This window comes from Phodopus roborovskii, unplaced genomic scaffold (assembly GCF_943737965.1).
Source record: "Phodopus roborovskii unplaced genomic scaffold, PHOROB, whole genome shotgun sequence".
NCBI classification, from domain to species: Eukaryota; Metazoa; Chordata; class Mammalia; order Rodentia; family Cricetidae; genus Phodopus; species Phodopus roborovskii.
This window is the reverse complement of record NW_026125277.1, coordinates 75,604-96,805: the sequence shown is the minus strand read 5'-3', so window position 1 is coordinate 96,805 and position 21,202 is coordinate 75,604. Positions and strand designations below refer to the sequence as shown.

At 37.3% G+C, this 21,202-nt stretch overlaps 1 protein-coding gene across 1 annotated transcript in view; it reads right to left on the bottom strand.

Annotated features, from left to right (window-relative positions):
• Positions 1-21,202, bottom strand: part of LOC127229351 (EVI5-like protein) — a 106,390-nt gene that overhangs the window by 23,604 nt on the left and 61,584 nt on the right. Inside the window, 2 exon segments of the mRNA XM_051194468.1 lie at positions 16,527-16,622; positions 18,614-18,760. Coding sequence (XP_051050425.1) covers positions 16,527-16,622; positions 18,614-18,760 — 243 coding nt within the window.

The following is a 21,202-nucleotide window of genomic DNA, read 5'->3' as shown; positions in this document are numbered from 1 at the left end:
TGTATAAATGACCTACAAAGTTTTTGTTTTTAATGTTTTACAAACAGGCTTTTATTTAAATATTAGTTTAAAGCATTTTTAGTAAATACCCTCTTTCAGTATAAAAGCAGAATATATATTCACAATATAAAATATATTAAAGAACTACATAATCTAAAAAGTATATATTAATTTAATATCACTGCTAAAAACAGTTCATTTAATTATCTAGTGTTTAAGTTTTCTTCCAAGTATTTTTATGGCTTCCTACTTTCAAGTAGTGCCATATGTTTGTTTCTGATAAGCAAGTGGAAAATGTCAGCTACACCAATAAATTTGCCAGAGACTTGCACGCTTGAGGTTTTCTTTTGGTCTAGCTGATAACAACAGATTGGCAGTTCATTGGTTTACTAAGCAAAACTAATTGATAAAGAAAGAGGCTCAGTGTATCAACACTCATGCATTCACCAAGGAGACCTTGTACCCACACTTTTTGTCAGATCATAAGTGAAGCTCCAAAGTAGTATTTGGCAAGAGGCATGGATGCACATCCCATTAGCTCTACCATGAGAACATCTACATCAGGATTTGAACTAAGCCTTAAGCCAAAGAGTCTGCAGATGAAGCTTTTAACAAAAAGGTAAACAATCATTTCATTAATAATGAGTGCTTAAGTATGCAGGAGCAAGGAATAAAGCTTACTTTGAAATGCATTAGAAAATAAGAACACTAGAATGATGGATAGATGAATACCTGATAAAGCAACAGAGAAATTAAGTAAACAAAATATTAACAGGATGGAGATAGTGACTTATGTGTGCTAATTACACAATGTCTTCATTGTCTATTTTGTATACTTTATTATAAAAGTGTACAAAATAGGTGGATTTCTTAGAAGAAAGAAATCCATCTAATACAAAACAATTTGTCCCCCTTTCCTCATACCACTTGCTAAAAAAGAATACATGGTTTACACTGTATTCCCTTTACAGTGGAGAAAAATACTTACCCTCCAAAGGTTTGTTGACTTTGCACTTAAAAACTACCTTTTGTGCTAAGCATGGTGGCCCAAGTCTATAATCCTAGCACTTGGCACCTGGAAGCAAGAGGATCATTAGTGTAAGTCCAGCCGGGTCTAAACAGACTGTCACAGGGTGGGGGTGAGAGCTGGGAGTTTAAAACAGCTCAGTGACACAGCAAATGGCTAGCATTCAGGAAGAACACTAGAGATGGATCCTGGGAACATACAACAAAATAAATAAAAATCTACATCTTATTCCAGAAATGACTACTACTTTCATTGTATTTTCCTGGGAAGTTAAAATGAAAAGCTACAAAGACTAAGTTATCCCTTTTCTAAAATGCTTGTAAACATTTATTTTCAGTTTTTGAAATATTTGCATATGCATAATGAGAAATCTTTGAGACAAAACCCAAGCCACAACATGAATGTTATTTATGTATTTTTAAAATCTCTGTACCTTGGTTTGTTTCTATGGGACCGGCAACTGAGCCTCTTGTCTTACATGTCAGAGAGCTGCCCTAACATTGGGTTAGTCCCCAGACACTTTTGTTTTCATTTTCAGACAGGATTTTCTAAATGATGCAGACTGGACCTGGCTTAATCTATGGCCTAGGCCTGGAGCTTGTGATCTTCTGCCTCAGTCTCCTCATCACACCTCACTCATATACACCTTATAAACTCACTATTCACATGTGCTGGAAATACTTTTAATTAGATTTAATACTAATTGAGACCTGTCATGAGGTCACATGTGGGATTTTCCATTGTGTCATCTTCAAAAAAGTTTCTTATTTTAGATTTTCAGATTAGAGATGTTCAACCTGTATCAAAAATGCCCAGAGTAAGAAGATACAGAGAAGGAGTATGACAGCCTACTGCAATAATAGGTTCTGAGGGCTGGGGTGCAGCTTAGGAGCTAGGTGCATGTCTAGAATACACAAGGCCTGAGCTCAAGCTTCAGAACTGTGTTTTAAGAAAAGCAACCAACTCCACACACTAAAGAGGTTTTAATTTCTTAATTTATATAGTTCAGTCGTCATACAGGTTAAGTATCCCTGATTTTAAAAAATCTGAAACCCAAAATACTCCAAAACTGACCTCTTTAAACATGGACATGATGCTACAAGAGGGACAGTCCACTTATAAACATATGTAACTGTGGATGGCGGAACTCTATTTGTACACAGATACAAAGCTCATCTAAAATAGCAAAGAAAGCAGAGCCTACAGAACCCTGGTTAACAGCAACTGGGATCCCAAATCAAAGATTCTTGGACTGCACTCTGCTTCTAGACTTCTCAGGTATAAGGGGAAATAAATCTTTATTACTTAAGCCAATGTAGGTTGGAGTTCCTTTTAGCTGCAATAAGAAATACACTCTCTGAGTAAGTATTCTAAAGTTATTGTTAGTAACAGAATATTCTCTTTCAATCCTGTTACCAGTTTCATTTCACATTGTTTCTGTTACAGTTCCTTCTCTACAGAGGTTAGCTCAATCTTGAACTCAAAATCTCTCTTAGTTAACTCAGCTTTTGTGTGTGTGTGTGTGTGTGTAACCCTGGCTGGTCTGGAACTCACTCTGTACACCAGGCTGCCCTTGAACTCAGAAATCCTTCTGGCTCTGTCTCCTGAGTGCTGGGATTAAAATCAAAGACTTAACAAACAAAACAATTCTCTGCACACACAAAAGCTTCAGTGTCTGTATATATGACAGTAAATGAAGGGGACTGTCTGTCTAACTTATTACATAATGGATTTCTGCAGTTAACAGTACAACACACTGATGTATTTGGATGGTTACTTTTCTAAAATGTGATATCTGATGGTCAAGCCCTGACTGCTTGCTGGTGGCCTCAGCCACACATTCACTGATTTTATCCCGTAAGCACAGGAAGCTCTAGTCAGAGGAAGCATGAGGAAAAGACAAGGTGACAGGATCCATCGCATTCTGACAGCTTACTGGAAAAAATTAACACATGCCAGTTCACCAGAAGTGAGAAGACAAGCCCATACAGTTATATGTAAGGTCAGGCAGAGAGTAAATGTTTTAGTCACAAGTACCTTCACCTGTATCTGTTGCACACCAACATACCATTCACAATTGAAAACTAAATGTGGTGCATCAATCAATGATGATAAGAATGTTTTAAGGTGACAAGAGTTTGTACATCACAGTGCAGCAAAACTAAGAGACAGCACCAAGCTGCTTTGACAAGTGGTTGGGGAAAAGCGAGTGCAGTAGTTTTTGACATAACTAAAAATACTGGAGAGCTAAGAGAAAGAAAAGACAGGCACCTCAAACTTGTTTGAGCCTAGGAATTTAGCCAGACTGATTTTTAAGATAAATTTCAATGGCCTCAAAGGCCACTCTTGTTTGTTTCTTTATCTGCTCCAATGCTGGTTAGAACTTACCCTATCTTGCCACAGGAAGGGCACTTCCTTAGACAGGAAGAGAGCTGATTTTAAAAAGCTGTATTTCAATCTACAGTTTTAAAACTCCACACAATCAGATCAACAAGTTTGGTTTTTGGGATTTTGACCCATTACTTACTAAATGATGCACCAGATAGTGTTTGCCCAGGTAACAAAAAGCTCCAAGACCAGGAGGCAAAGAACATCTGCCTGAATTTCCCCTACCTTAGTTTTCAAAAATTTCAAACCAATAGGAGCACTGAGACACAACATCTGTGTGTCCTTTGGCAATATGCAATGAACATTTGTCTCGGTCGTTTTTCATATATATATATATATGTATATATATGCACACAGACTTTTGTGACCCACTGGACATAATAGAAGATATTAAGACATTTACTACTACATACTTTTTTATATATTGTCTGAGGATAATGAATTGTTCTATATAACCTGGCCTTCATACATTACAAATCTCTAAATTAACAGTAATTCCATAATACCATTAAACCTGTTCCTATTTCAATTTCCCTGAAAGGACTAAAAAACACCTCATTACTGTCTAGAATTGAACCAAAGTTCGTGATAACAACTAATGCTTTAGTATTTTTTAGCCTTGTTTTATCTACAACAGTCCCTCTACATTTTTAATTCTTAGTTGCTAATTTTCAAAAGAGTCTAAATAGAAACCCATGCAATATTCAGTTGAAATGGCACTCTGAACACTAAAAAAAACTCCAAATAAAATGCTGTTTAAAATCATCTTTCAAAACAAAGAGAAACCAGAGTAAACCAAATATCATGCGTATCAAAAGGCTGGTTTGGAGGCTAGACATGTAGTGTATGTCTATAATCCCAGCACACAGGAGGCTGAGGCAGGATTACAAATTCCAGACTAGCCTGGGCTACTAAGTATGTTTCTGGAGAGAAATGATTGCTATGTAGAGCAGACTGATCTAGACCAGAGATTTTCCTACCCCAGTCTTCTGAATGTTGAGATTATATCCATTTGCTTCCATGCCCAAATACCAATCTTTTTGTTGTTGTTGTTGTTGTTGTTGTTGAGTACCTGCCATGTACAAAATTCTTATTTATGTACCTGAGGGCTTTTTATTTTGTTTTTGAGACAGGTCTTACTATACAGCCCTGGATATTCGAGAACTTGCTATGAAGAGCAGAGTGGTCTCAAAATCACAAAGATCTACTGCCTGTCTTTGCTTCCTGAGTGCTGGGGCTAAAAGTGTGATTACCATGCTGCACAACTAATTTTTTAAAAAGAAGATAATTCAGAGTCCCAAGACAGCAATGGGTACAGGCATTTGCTGCCAAGCTGCAGGGTGATTTCAACCCCAGGAACCCATGTGGTTAATTAAGAGAACAGACTCGTTGCAAGCTGTCCTCTGACCTACTCATAAAGACACAGCATATATGAGTACACACTTAAACATACCTAAAATATAATGATGAGATAAAAGTAGCTGGGGGGAGGGAGCAGGCTACAAAGATGATGGGGAAATCTATGAACCAATGGGAGACTCTAGGCTGAAATTTAAATAATTAAAAGGAGCCAGCCATAGAATAAATTGTGAAGCAAAGAATCAAAAATATAAAAAGTAGCAAGAGCAACAGCCTTCATATAAAAAAATGGAAACAGCTGGGCATAATGGCACACACCTTTAATCCCAGAGGCAGGTGATCTCTGAGAGTCTGGGGCCAGCCTAGTTCCAGGACAGCCAGAGCTACATAGTGCTTTCATGTCTCAATAAATAAGTACAAACAGAGGAAAAAGAAGGCAGACATTGATGGACCTAACTTGTGACAGTGAATGTGGTAAGGAAGTACCAGAGAAATAGGCAGAAACCAAACAACCCAAGGACTTTCAGATAAGAGATGGAGTATGGCAGTTTTGCTGTTAACAGTTTCCTTTGTTGCTTTTCCTTTTATTTGGAGATCATAATTCTTTCTAACAATGATTATCTTAAAGTAACTTAAATACATAAGTATTTAAAAGTTACAGCAATCAGATCACTCATACACAGTAAAAGAGACATCCTAGGCTCTATTCTTTAACAACAAGCTTTCTATTTCCCTAAGAGGCAATATTGCAACATTTTTAATGGAGTTGACTGTAAACATTTCAAATTAATTTTAGGGCAAACTCACTGTATTTATAAAATGAATATCACATGTGAATTTATTTAAGCATATATATTAGTATATATATTATATATACAAATGTACATATTTATATATATATTTTAAATATGTTCATGTGTGCTATTAGCCACAAAAGCCAGAAAAAGGTGCTAGACCTCCTGGAGCTTTAGTTCAGGTAGAGAGATGCCCAATGAAGGTGCTGGGAATCAAACCCCAGTACTTTGGAAGAGTGGGAGATGCTTTTACTAGTGAGCCATTTCCATAGGCCCCCAAGTGCGCTCACTTTTAAATGTATCAAGTATGTATGCATATATTTAACATACATGCTCATGAAACATTTGCAGTACATTTAACACATTAAATGGTAACATACTGTCTCAATTTAATATGTCTTATACTATTTTTTCTACCTAAAAGATTTAAAAAAAAAAAAAAAACCTCCAGAAAATTCTGAACTCTAACCATTCTCCTGAAGGGTAAGATTACCAATTGTTAAAAACATAGTAACTTGATTCAATTTCTAACACATGTACATACAAATACAAACTATAAAAATAAAACAAAATTATGGTGTTAAAAGTAATTTAATATCTAGGCATCACACACACCAAAAAATAAAAATAAAAACATTGTGTTAAAACTAATTTTGTATCTATGCATCTACATTAAGAATTCACAAAAAGGGCTGGAGAGACGGCTCACAGGTTAAGAGCACTGGCTGCTCTTCCAGAGGAACCAGGTTCAATTCCCAGCAAACACAGGGTGGTTCACAAGCATCTGTAATAAGCTCTGGTACCCTCTTCTTATGTACAGGCAGAACACTGCATACATAATAGATAAGTAACTCTTTTTAAAAAAAGAATTCACATAAAGAAAGCAAAAGGCTTGCAAAATGCTCAGCGAGTGAAAGTGTTTGCAGTGAAAGCCTGGGTTTGAGCGTGGTAGCAGGAAAGATTGACTCTACAAAGTTGTTACATGTTCTCCACATGCATGTTGTGGTATGCACACACCCACATTAACACACACCCATGCACAATAAATAAGTAAATAAGTTTTTAAAAAGAACAAAAGAAATCTAAACCAAAAAAGTATAAACAAGCCAGGTGGTGGTGCCTCATGCCTTTAATCCCAGCACTCAGGAGGCAGTGGCACAGATCTCTGTGAGTTCAAGGCCAGCATGAACTACATAGTGAGTGCTAGGAGAGGCTCAAAAGCTACCCAGAGAAATCCTGTCTTAAAAAACAAACAAAACAAACAAACAAACAAAACAATGTTTGGAGACTATCACGGTAGCACAAGCCTGAATTCAGCAATCAGGATGAGGCAGAAGGATCTTGAGTCCAAAACCAGCCTGGGCACGCAAAAATCAAGTCTCAAAAGGAAAAAAGAAGGCTGGAGAGATGACTCAGCAATCAAGGGCACTGTCTGCTCTTCCAGATGACTCAGGTTCAATTACCAGACTCATAGCTGCCTGTAATTCCAGTTCCAGGTTATCCAAAACACCAATGCACATTTGAAAAGGAAAAAAAAAAAAAAAAAAAAAAAAAAAAAAAAAAGCCTAGTGGTGGTGGCACACATTCCTTTAATCCCAGCACTTGGGAGGCAGAGGCAGGTGTTTCAGAGTGAGTTCAAGGCCAGCCTGGTCTACAGAGTGAGTTCCAGGACAGTCAGGACAGTTACACAAAGAAAGCATGTCTCAAAACAAAACAAAAAACAAAACAACAGAAGCATCAGAGTGTAAACTTGCAGTGGTTTACTAGCATACCAGCCAATGGTTTCTAGATTACATGTATGCACTGGTCACCCCACTGGCTTTCTGCTTTCTGAGCTTTCATCAAATGTCTGACATACAATCAAATTATTCACCTGGAACATAGTTATTAAAATATCATGCATTACTTTTAGAATTTGAAATAATTGCATAATATACCTTGACATTTTAGTTATATTAATTAAAATGAAAAACACTCCTTACAAGTAAACATCATAGCCCTAAAGGAAGTAACAGAAACAATTAGTAATCTCCCCATGTTCTTTTCATAAAGATTTCAAAATAAATCTAAGGTTATACATAGGATGTGGGTTTTCTCTGGGAGTAGTACTACAGAAGGTCTGTGGTATTAGCAGGGTCATGACACAATGCAGGTTACTTAGTCTCAAATGCAAGTGTAGAGCTTCCATTTTAAAGGTATTTTATATTACAGCTGCAGATAAAAAGCTCAGCAAAAGAGGAGGGTGCAGCCACGCTCTCTCTCCGGTGAAAACCAAACTCAGCCACAGAGCACTTTCAAAAGCTGTCGCTTTACTATTTTAAATAACACTTTAATGGCTACATTATGAAACTAGGTTCAACAGTCAGGAGAGGCCCCAGCTCTGCTTACAACATGGATGGAAGTTTGAAGTTCTAATATGTTATTTTCAATTCATCTATTAAAGTAAACGGTTTTATGCACTGTAGCTGCACATGAACTGACTATAAGACAGTTGACAAGTAGCACCCCGTCAAATGAACCGAGTAATACTGAAACGTCATGAATAACCACTAAACTTTAATAAGTTATTACTGATTTATAACTCAGCCTCAAGAAAAAATTAATCAGAACAGTAAATGTGGTAAGCGGTAGCCTCTCCATGACTTCAAGGTGACTCATTTGAAACATCTAAAAACAAATCACACTAATCTCATGTACAACTGATGAATCTTCAAAACAGTTTCCTGTAATTTAAAGTCATAGACACAAATTTTGAACAGTCTTTGAACAGTCTACCTGTCACTGTGATATATTTAGTTATGTCCCTAGTCTCCTTTGGCTGTGACAGTTCCTCAGACTTTGAGTGTTTTTTTTCATGGCTTTGAGCTATATTAGCCAAGTGTCTGCAGAATGTACACAATGGAATCTGTCTGCAGGAAGAGGATCCTGTGTCATATGCAAACCCTAATAACTAAATAGCAAACAAAGATGAATAGTCCCTAAACCCGGCTTTCTTTGTTGTGACATAGTTACAAACAAGCTATTTCCAAGTTTTAAAATGCCCAAAATAAAAAAGTTCTGAAAGACAAATATTTTATTGTTTAATTAAGTTGTTCAAAATGGAAACAATAAGTAAATATACTTTGAGGGTCAGATGGAATCTTAGCAAACAAAGCTAAGACACAGCATTTATCACTTGCAGTGCAGCTATTAATTTAGGAAGTTGGAAATATCAATTACAAAGCTTTATGGTAAATTCCATTGTTCAGTATCATCATTGTAATCACACACAATTAAAAGCATTAATATTTTAAAGGTGATAGTAAAGACCTTATCACTTCCTTTCCATCTCTGTCAAAAGTGCACACTGCTCTAGGCACACTGATTTAAACCCAGATCCCACATTCACTGTCAGAACAGAATTCTGAGTGGGCGTTTTCTAAGCCCTCAGTGGTTGGGGTATTGCCCATCTGAGGCATCCCTAGAGGTTATCTGTTGGGCAAACTAGCAAAAGTGGGTAAATGCTACAAAATACCAGGAAAAGGACCTAGGCTGGATCTGAGTAGAACCATCTTGTTTTAAATGAATAGTTTCCATTATCTGTAACAAAGCAATACAAACTTAAAGGCTCACTTAGTATACTGTTTTTAAGGGGGTGTTTTCTTTTGTTTTGTTTTTTGATAAACCAACATGCTTCTTTTTTAATGACCTATTCCTCAACTAACTGAGCTAAAATGAACTTTTCTATGATTTGTCCCACTACTTGAAAAGTAAAGATAGTTCTGTATAGTGTTAATGTAGAAACAGAGTTCAGGCAACATTTGGATCAACAGAGTGTAGTAAAGAGACCAGTAACAAGAGGAATGTTGGTTTCTGACCATTTCCCACCAATTTAATGACTGTGCACACTCACAAGCTAATTCTGAATGAGGTTTGGGTTAAGCATCTTATTAGGCTAAATGTTATCTGGTTGATCCCTCATACACTCAAATCCTTTATTGACTTTCCACATTACTCAGAGAAAAGCCAAAGTTCTTAGGTTCCATGTAACAGGTCCTATTTGTTTCTCAGACTTCCTCTTTCTCCCCACCCTACTCCCCTAGAGACTACTCACACAGCCTCCTTACTCAGGATAGGCCCTCATCCTTACCCTGTGAATGCTCTGACCAAATCTACACATCTTACTTTGTTTCTTATTATATTTAAGTGTGTGTGTGTGTGTGTGTATGTGTGTGTGTGTGTGTGTGTGTGTGTGTCTGCAGGTAAGTGCAGGTGCCCATGAAGGTCAGAGGTGTCAAGAGACTGAACTTGGGTCCTCTGGAAAAGCAGCAAGTGTTTAACACTAAGCTCTTGAGTCCTGCATACATTACTTTAAATCCTTCCGTATTTAATGTCCTTTCTAGTGAACCTACCCTAGTCATATTCTCAATATCTTCTTTTTCATATGGCATTTATCTTCTAAACTTCATACTGTGTGATTCACTCTTTCTATTCATCTAAGTTTTTTGTCTACATTAAGCTAAAGGAAGAGAAATTTTTGTATCCTGTTTGCTAATCCAGATAGTGATTTGAATACTGACAGGCACATCATAAACACTCCATAATCTTGGCTGAACTGAAGCCAATACCCCACTTAAATTCATAACTTAACCTGTTTTCACATGTACCACTTTTAAATGGAATCAACATTTAAGATCAAACCTGGTATTTCAAAAATAAACTGTTACGCTCACAGCAAGTTTAATACACTGATGACCGAGATGGCCAGAGATTAGAGAAACCCTGAGTGAAGCAGGAAGACTGTGGGGCACTGCAGCTTAAGCACAATGTATGCCAGAGGAAAAAGACAAGAGCTACAACAACTGTCCTGATAGGGGGAAGAAACAGGAAAACTTTAAGTAGTAAGCAATCATAATTGAAGGAGTTATTACAGGAAACAGTCAATCTACTATGAAAAAAATTTTAACTGCCCTAAAAGTATGTTCTAATACTAAAAAAAAATAATAATAATTTTTTAACTTACAAGAACTAAGTGTGGGTTCCCTTATAAATATCAATTCACTTTAAAATCTTTTATATATTGAGATTCTTCAACTATAAAGATATTAGCAATTCCTGTCTTATATGGTTGCTATGAAGATTAAACTACAGAATATACTAAGGAGTCAAGAACACTGGTGAACATGTACTGTGCCCAGCAGTATGAGCTACTAGTACTTTTGTTATTGGTGTGCTAGAATAGTTAAAGCTGCCAGTATGAATTCTACTTCCAAGTACAATAAATCCAGACACAAAACACTGAAACTGGGCATTACACTTTACAGAAATTAACTTGTTTAGCTCAAGGAATCAAACACCTCCCTCTGTTCTGCTGGCACTGGCATGCACACATAGACACACAAACACTTAAACAGGGAAAAAAAAAACAAAAACAAAAACAAAAAAACCCACCAAGGATTGGGCTGCCTGACATGGGGTTTTTGAGAGCCTATCTCAAAATGAACAAATAAACGTCTCAGAAAAATAGATGTGTTTAACCTGATTTAACAATATACAAAGCATACACATATGGAAACTTTACACAGTACTCCATAAACATAATTCAGCTGTGGTTGTATGTATCTAATAAGAATAAATATAACTTAAACCTATAATAATTAATGGTTTAAAAGACAAAGCAACTTAAAACACAGTAATCCATAAGAGTGCTGAGGGCTGAAGAGAGGGCTCAGCAGTTCAAAGCACTTAATATTTTGCAGAACTGGTTGCACTCAGTGCCTAGAACTCAATCAGATGGGTCTCAGCCTCCCTTAACTCTAGTCCCAGGGCATCATCAGACATGCAGTGTATGTCTACACACAGAACCAAAATACTCATGCACAAAACCTGTTATTTAGAGAAAAGGTTAGGCCCAGACTTGCTGCTGCACACATGTCAGCCCACCTGCTTGGGAGGCTAAGGTGGGAGAAACACAAGCGGGAGGGGCATAATGGAAAACTCAGAGCTTAGACCACTGTAACTTCATGACAGACTGACTGTATAGAATGCACATGGCCCTGGGGTGAACCCTTAGCACTAAAAAACCAAATACATAAAAGAGCTTTATCTGAGGAAGTAACAAGAGACTTGAATGAAGTGACATAACTACATAATGACTGCCCAAAGATTAAAATGACATACATGATACACTGATTTCTTAAACCAGATGCCATTTTAGAATTCAACATCGGATTTTTTTGGGGGGAGGGGAGGGTTTCCAGACAGGCTTTGGAGCCTGTCCTAGAACTTGTTCTGTAGACCAGGCTGGCCTTGAACTCACAGAGATCCTCTTCCTATCTCTGCCTTCCAAATCCTGGGATTAAAGTCATGCACAACCAACGCCCAGCTTAACATTTGATTTTTATAGACAGAAAATATATTGCTCTCAAATTAACACTGTGGCAGAATAGTGACTAGGCTACCAATAAACAATCATCATTCAGAAATGTAGGTAGTAATACATTTTAAAAACAGTTCCATGAGCTGGGGGGTGGGTGGGAGGGAGTTGGCAGCACATGCCTTTAATCCCAGCACTTGGTAGGCAGAGCCAGACCAATCTCTGAATTAGAGGCCAGCCTGGTCTACAGAGCTAGTTCCAGGACAGGCTCCAAAGCAATACAGAGAAACCCTGTCTCAAAAAAAGCAGAAAAAGAAAGAAAAAAAGAAAAACAATCAACAATAAAACAGTTCCAGGAAAGTTCAAATTCAACTAAACCAAAACAGCTCCTTCAAAAGTAGGAGCAGTATTATAAACAATTATATATGCCATGATGTCAAATAATAAGATTCAGGTGGGCTCAAGGGCTCCACAGTGGCTAAGAATCTTTGAAAATAAATTCAATAAATGTTAGCCTCATAGGTATGTGTGTGTGCGTATACACACACATATGTATATATTTTAAACTCTTTATAAAATGTCAGAGAATTTATTAACATAAGTATTTCTTCCTCTATTTCCTCTACCTATGTTTACAAAAATTATAGTTTTAATAATTATATTAAAAAGCAGGTTTTAATTATAAGAATAACTGATTATGTATTATATAATCCAAAACTTAACTGCATGTTATATAATAATAAGGTTTATTACATGGAGAATTTGAGAGAATTTAGTTTGTGAGAAATTAACAAATGCCAACCCTGGTGATACACACCTTTAATCCCAGCACTCTAGAACCAGAGGCAAGAGATCTCTGTGAGTTTCAGGTTAGCCAAGACTACATAACATCAACTGGAAACATTAATTGATGGAAAAATACAAAATAGAGAGTCTTAGTCCCCCCACAATGGAACTTAAAACTGATTTGACATATTTCCACAACTGTGAATGTTCTAAAATATATTATATAACTGAAAAAGGAGTTTCATATGTAAATAAAAATAATCTTTTTTAGGAGGTTTTTACCCCTTTAAGATATATCTCTATATAGCAGCTCATGCTGGCCTTGAACTTTTAATCTTCATGACTCTCTAGAAAGTGCTAGAATTGCCGCCTATCTGTGAATCTTAATCTACAGTAAATAAATAAATACATTAAATTAGTATCTGTGGATCTTAATCTACATTAAATAAACAATTTACTCAAAATATTCTTCCTGAGTGAATTAACAGCAAATCAGATCAAGGGCACACAGGCCTCAGTCCTGGAAGACAACAGTATACAGCAGGGCACAGCAACCGGGAAGAACTCAAAAGCCCCAGAACAGCACTTTGGCATATAGGTGAGAGATAAAGGTGGAAACTGAGTTTGAGGAATAGTAAAATGACAAGGATCTCATGCCAAAGAGTTCTGATATGATTGGCAGTTAAACACCGCCAAAAAAAAAAAAAAAAAAAAAAAAAAAAAAAAAGATTTTAGAAAGGCTGTGCTGGTAACTGCTAGAGAGTTATCTACAGTGGAGGATGGAAAAAGACTGGCTGGGAGAATTCTGACTACTTCAGACAAGACAGTCAGTAGATGAACTAAGGATGGGTAGGGGGAAAAAGAAATGCTAGAAAAGGGCCAAAAGGAGGTTTGTTTGTTCTGCTTTCTGTAGCACTAGTCCACCCAGCAGGTAAAGACAGTGGCAGGGAAGTAACTTAGGGTGTAAAACAATGTTACTTGAACACCTTTACACATGCATGTTTGGCAAGCATTATAGATGGTAAGAAAGAAACACCTGAAGTTATTCCAGGCTGAAAATGTGCTAACAAATGGTCTAGTCATCAAGACTCAAGATACAAAGAAACAGAAGTGCTGTGGAATAATCCTCCATAAACTGTGAATATATATTACTCTCATTGGTTAATAAAGAACTGACTGGCAGGTTGCAAGGCAGGAAGTATAGATGGGACAACCAAATTAAGGATGCTGAGATGAAGAAGGGAGGAGTCAGAGGAGACACCAACAGGCACAGAGGAAGCAGGATGTGTAGAAGTAATAAGCCATGAGCCATGTGGCAGAGCACAGATAACAAACATGGTTAATTTAAAATGTAAGAGCTAGCTAGTATCAAGCCTGAGTTACTGGCTGAGTGTTCACAATCAATATTAAGTTTCTAATTGATGATTTGGGAGCACCTGCTGGCAAAGGAAAGCTCTACCCACACAAAAGCTTTGGGGTAGAATAGAATAGGAAAACATCTAATTTCGTCGAAATCAGACGTAGATGAGTGGATAAAGATGTCAATGTATACAATGGAATGCTACTTAGCCTTTAAAAGGATGGGAGTTGTGCTAGCTGTGATTGAAGTCTGCAATCCTAGTACTCAGAAATCAGAAGCAAGAGGATCATGGGTTACAGGACAGCCTGAGCCATATAAACTTCTAGGCTAGTCTAAGCAACACAGTAACATGCTGCCTAGAAAACCAAAAACAAATAACAAAAAGAAATCTTGTCATTTGTGACATGGAGAAACCAATGTGCTCACTTATACTAAAATCTAAGAAATCCAACCTTATAGCAAAGTAACAGTACAATGATTACCAAGGATTTGGCACAGCAAGTTAGAGAAAAGTTTAAGAATACATAGTGCCAAAGCCTGACTACAATCTCCTGCTTTAGCCTCCTCAAGAGATTGGAGTACTATTTGCCACCATGTCTGACACACATTCACTTTTAAAAATCTAAATTTTGTTTTTAAAGTACAAGCACAAGTGCAGAAATATGATGAAGTGCTACTCAAAGTGAACTTATTATACTGTTAACAAAAGCAAAAACCAAGTTCTGTGCTAAGACTTTGGACTTCAGAAAAATAAGCTTTTATACAACAAAAAACATTATCAACAAAGAAAAAGGGTTATCTTTGGTGCTGAGATAATCTTTTTGTACACTATGTGAAGATAGTCTGTTTACCTCACCTGCCTAAGGCACCTTCTGATTGGTTTAATAAAGAACTGAACAGCCAATAGCTAGGCAGGAAAGGATAGGTGAGCTTTCTGGAGAGAGAGGCACTCTGAGAAAGAATCTGCAACAGGAGACTTGCCAGTCAGATGCAAAAGCAGTTGGGTGTATGTTACTGAGGAGAGGTAATAAGCCACATGACAAACTGCAGATTAATATAAATAGGTTAATTAAATTTGTAAGAGCTAGTTAACAAGCCTTAGCTAAGGCCAAGCTTTCATAATTAATAAAAAAGTCTCCATGTCATTATTTGGGAGCACAAAAAGACCTGTTACACCTTGGTAACAGAAAGACAACTCAGCAGTTAGGAGCAAGGGTTGCTCTGGCAGAGGGACCCAAGTTCTGTTTCCAGAACCTATGTGGTGGCTAGCAACCACCTGTAGCGATCTGACACCCTCTTGTGGCTTCTGTGTGCATTACATACACATCGTGCATATAAGGTAGGTCACATACCCATATACATAAAATAAAAAATAAATCTTAGAAAGAACCCACAGGAGAAAATATTTATAAACCACATCATTTGACATGGGATTGCTACTGAGAACACACAAGTACCTTGTACATTTCATCACTGAGAAAATAAACAGATTCAAAGGTGGACAAAGCCTGAATGGACTTTTCTCTAAAGATAATACATAAATGCTAAGTATCAGGTAAAGGGATGCCTAGTACTACTACCCACTGGGAAACCACCAATCAGAAGAAGGAGGTGATAGCACCTAAAACAAGCTTCCAAGCTCCTGAAAATCAGTTAGTAGTGGTGAAGGTATGGAAAAAGTAGAATTCTTGTGCTCTGAAGGAAGGAATATAAAATGGTACATTTTACAGGAAATAACATTGTACTTCCACAAAAAGTTACCCAGAATTATTGTTCGACGCAGTATTTCTACATGATGCATAGGGATTCTTGTAGTTATTTACACATCTCCGATCACAGAAGCATTGTTCACAACAGCCCAGGCAGCTAAATGATGAGTGGATAATAATAGCCTACACACATGCAATGAAGGACACATGGTAACTTTAAAAGGGAAAGAAATTACAACATATACTACATGAATGAACCTTAAAAACTTCATGCTAAGTGAAATCAGCCTGTCACAAAAAGGACGTATGTTTCACGGTTCCCAATAGAATGTACCTGGAGGGGTCAAATTCACAGAGGTAAGATGCTAAATGGTGAGTGCCATGAATATGTCTGGAAGCGTATGGTGCTGGTGGCCATACAACAGCATAAGTACTCTAATATCATAGAGTTGTAACTATTAAACATTTTTATGCTATGTATAAATAAAAACACACCTGAGGGCTGAGATTTCTCCGTAGGTAGAACATTTACCACCCAAGTGAGAAGTCCCAAGTTCAAGTCCTCAGCACCCATGTTAAGTGTCAGCTGAGCGTGGCAGGCAGGCAGAGAGGCAGGAGACAAGGTGTCCCTGGAGCAGGCTCGCTAGCAAGACATTCAACATCAACCCCTGTCCTCCACAGTCACCAGGAGGCAGATACCAACACACAGCAAGCAGGTCTGGTACACAGGGAGGGAACCACACCATACCTGGATTTCAAGCTCAGCAATGTGCTGCTGCAGTTCAGCCACAGCGGCTATGCTATCAGCTTCCCGGAGTCTCACAGCCATGACTTCCTCCTTGTTCTACAGCACCAATAAAACATAGTGATAAACCGGCAGAGTTTGGAACTGAGATTTTTCAGATTGTATGAAATATTAAGGTGCATAAACTGCACTAATATTACTCAGCTGTGTCTGAGACAGCACCTATAAGGAAGCAGTCAGCTATAAACATCCATACCCAAAAGGACAAAAAACAATTTACACATGGTCTTCTATCAGTTCAAATCAGGTGTTGCCTCCAAATGAACCTGTGTGAAATTTATGAAAAAAAAAAAATCTTTGGGATTCAGAGTGTTTGGATGAAACTGGGAATTATGGGCTTGTAATATTTTAAGTGAAAACATTCAAACTCATTTATAGAGTAAAAATAATGTTAATACAGATAATATTCAGACACTTTATAAAAATGAAAAATAAAATGAACTTTATTGGTTACTCATCAACAAATCCTAAGCTTTAATCATATAAAACTTAGAGAAAACAAATCTAATTTATGTATATAAAGGACCGGCTTCTTTGAAAAAGTTACAGTTATTACTGAATTATTGCACTCTAACAGAGATATGTGACAACTACTAGGTGCTAGAATAACAATTAGTACACTAATATTAACTACCAGGATCTACAAAAAGTGGCCAAGAGGGCTGAAGCAATTTAGAGCTCACACATAAGGGGGCATCAGAGTTAGTATCCTCGGAACATTTTACAAGGTACTAATGAACAAATAAAACCTAAGTGGAAATCTCATATCAGTCTGCCGAGTCCTCTACTGTATGAGTCTTTATTCATTACTTAGAAAAATTCAAAACAAGCATCTTCATGGCCAAGTTAAACAGACACTTCAAAAGAACATTTTATTTTGTTAACAGGTGCTAAGACTATTAAATTCAGAAATACTGCTATCAAAATGTTTAAAGAAAACTGACATTCGTATGAGAAAGATTACATTTAGTTCTCTACTACAAGCAAATCACAAGGATGACAAGGACAACAGTATGGCAAATCATATGGGTATAACCTCATCGTGTACCCCTTTGTTTTTAAATTAGTCCAGTTCTACCTTTTAAAAGGGTCAATTCTTGAGTTAATACAATTGTCAGTACTGCCTACAGATTTCTTCAGTCTAAATTCTAATAGACATGAATATTTATTAGGATGTAATTTCATCTCTGGATTTTAGTGATACTGATAAACCACTCAAGCTTCACTCTTGGTTTGTAATGACACCAGAGGAAGCTGATGGAATTACAGCTTTATATGTGCTCTCAGAGAACCAATAAGGCTTGCATACATGAAGGGCATGGCAACTACTAAAGCAACTCTGCTCTTACAGCACCCCAGCTTCCCACCAGTGATCTATTCTAAGACTCGGACTACACACATCTCTTTAGTTATTCTCACACATATTTATGTAGTCCTGTCTTCTACCTGATGCCCACCATCTGTCCCTCTTATTAGCTAAAGCTATTACATGTTCCTTTCATGAAAAAAAATTCAATTTATTTCAAATACTTGTAGTGATCTTTGAACAAAAAGCTTCATGTAACACAAATGATTAAAAGAATGGAAATTGTACTCATTTTTCTTAATCTACCTATACATACACATTCCTCTTTATCTCTCTGTCACCTAGAAAGCATATTAGCACTAACTGCTTCAACCTCTCCAATCACCTGCATTTCCAGGTGGATCATCACAAAGAAACATCAGAAAACCACACTAGTCAACACCACAATAAGACACAAACTTAATCAAGTCTAAGGTGAAAAATGAAGTGTCTTTCCTGCAATTCACCTTCTGAACAAGATAACCTAACCTTGTCTGAAAATTTAAGCTACATGTGGTACAGCCTGTGATCCCAGCAATGAGAGGCAAACAGAATAGAATCAATGAGATTTTGAGGTCAGTTTAGTCTACACAGCAAGCTCCAGGATAGTCAAGGTCATACATTAAAGGCCTGTCTCAAAAAGACAAAATCATGATAAATCTATGAAAGGCATCATTACACTTACCTTGCATTCAATCTCTGCCTGCCTGCGCTTTGCCTCACTTAACTGGGTAAGCAATCCTTTGTTCTTCACAGAAAGAGAATGTACCTTCTCCTGCAGACTGGTCACCTCTTGTTCTGCTCTCCGAAGTTGGTTACTATTGATCTGGTTCTAATGGGAAATACAAATAGACTCACTATAGATAAAAGACTGAACATTTTCAATAAATTTTTATCTGTAAATCTTACACTTTAACAGCCTTATAAAATATTATTTAAAATGTTTATTAAAAATGTAAAAAATATATAAAAACAAATCCTCAGTCTAGCATGCAGCACATATAATTCCAGTACTAGGGAGGTTGAGGAAGGAGGATCAGTAAGAGTTCAAGGACAGCCTGGGCTACACTGTGAACCTCAGGACAGCCCACACTACACACAGCAAGACAATGTCTCAAATATAAACATTTAAAACAAAAAAACTGAATTCTCTAAAAGAATATTAAATTCTTAATCAGCATAACAGTCAGACATGGTGGCACACATCTGTAATCCCAGTATTTGGAAGGTGGAGGCAGGAGGACCTAGAGTTCTAGGCTAGCTTTGTCTCTGTAATACAGAACATGAGGTTAGCCTACACTCATGAGACCCTGCTTCAAAACACTAGAAATACTTAAAGAAACAAAAATTTAAACCTAAATACACCATTTATGCAAAATAATATATAAGCTATGAAGACCTTCACACATGACCAAGGCAGGTATTTCTGAAACACTGGGATACACGTTGAGGAGATGACACAAACCTGAACACACCATCCACTGTGTCCTATATCCCCAGAGCCTAGTATGGCTTCTTCCCAAGAATGCAGAGTGGGATCCCTGCTTTATTTTCTGAGATAGGGTCTCACTGCATAACTCATGCTAGTGCTCCTGCTTCAGGGTCTTTGCTTGGCCACAGACTGCTTTCAAGTCTGGCTTTGCCCCTTGATGATTAAGAAAGCAACATCTCCAAGTCTCTAGTTTTCTTGCCCATATGAAAATCTTTACTGTTTTTTACTTGGATGTCTCCAGGACCAAATGAGATGATACATGAACAGCATATATGTGGCAAGATCTCTGAGAACGTGTGTTCTCCAATCTTGGGCAAGTTATTTAATCCTATCTTATTTCAGCATACTGGAAAATAGGTAGACATGATTGCTGGCCTCCTGGCTGTGTTAGAAAGATTAGATTATACAAGGAAGTCATATGGCAGAAAGATGTCTACAGGCACAATAAATGCTCAGTTGCCACTATCATCTGATTCACTCTATCTCTTTCTGTGAAAAATGGCACTGCCTCCAGTTTTAATGGGGAATAAAGTGGTTAATTCCACATATATGCTCCAAAACTTTCTTCCACTACCAAATTTCTTCACTTTTTCGTATCTTCTGATCACACTCAGAAGAATATTTATCAAGACTATCACCTACCATTACCTATGAGTCTATTCTTTCTCGGTTCACTTAATGAATTCTGACTACAAATTAAATGGACTTTATAGTACTGAGTTCAAAATGTCCCTCAACCTTTGCCTTACGTGCTACAACTGAAACAAATAACTATGCCTCAAATGGATATTCCTTCAATATAGCTGCAAAGAATCTCAAGATGAAAATGCTTCCCAAAACTAAATATAAAACCACATTTCAAGACTTAACTGTGGATTAAAAACAGTGACCCCCCCCCAAAAAAAGACAAGAGTATAGTTTAAGAATTCCTCATAAGGAAATTATATGAGGACTTTACATAAAATAAATGCTTAAAATTATTAAAAAGTGCTGGGCATTGTGGCACATGAATTTAATCCCAACACTTGGGTAGTAGAGGCAGGTGGATCTCTGTGAGTTTGAGGCCAGTCTAGTCTACAGAGTTACACAGAGAAAACCTGTCTTTTAGGGAAAACCTGTCTTTTAGGGAAAAAAAAGAAGAAGGAAGAAGGAGAAGGAGGAGGAGAAGAAAAAGAAGCAACAGCAGCAGCAGCAGCATTAGGCAAAAAGAAATTAGTAGGAGAAACATCCAGAAGTGCCACAACGGGGCACACCCATCATCTTAGCACTTGATAGGCTCAGTCAGGAGGAGGAGCCTGCAGTACACAGAACTATTTTAAAACGAGAGTAGGGAGAGGAGGACGAGTGAATTTGGTCAAAATACCTGTTACCATTTTTTGAGCTAGTGCCTTGCTAGTAGCCTGGGTTAGTCTGAAAACTCACAACCTTCCCACTTTTCCCTGCTGAGTGTTGTAATTATAGCTATGTGTCATTATGCTTGACTAAATTTTGCAAATTTTAAGAACTAATCCAATAAAATTTCTAAAGATCAATATAACTGCTGAAATTAATAATTCAATGAGGGACTGGATAGATGGCTTAGTAGGTTAAATGCTTGTCATGTATGACCACGAAGACTTGAGCTTACATCTCTAGTATCCAAGTAAAGACAGGGCATGGTGGCACATATATGTAACCCCAATACTGGGGAGCTAATGGCAAGGGAGGACAGAGATTAGCTAACTTCTAGAGCTTGTTGGCATCTGGTCTAGCCAACAGGTGAGCCCTAGGTCTAAAGTCAGA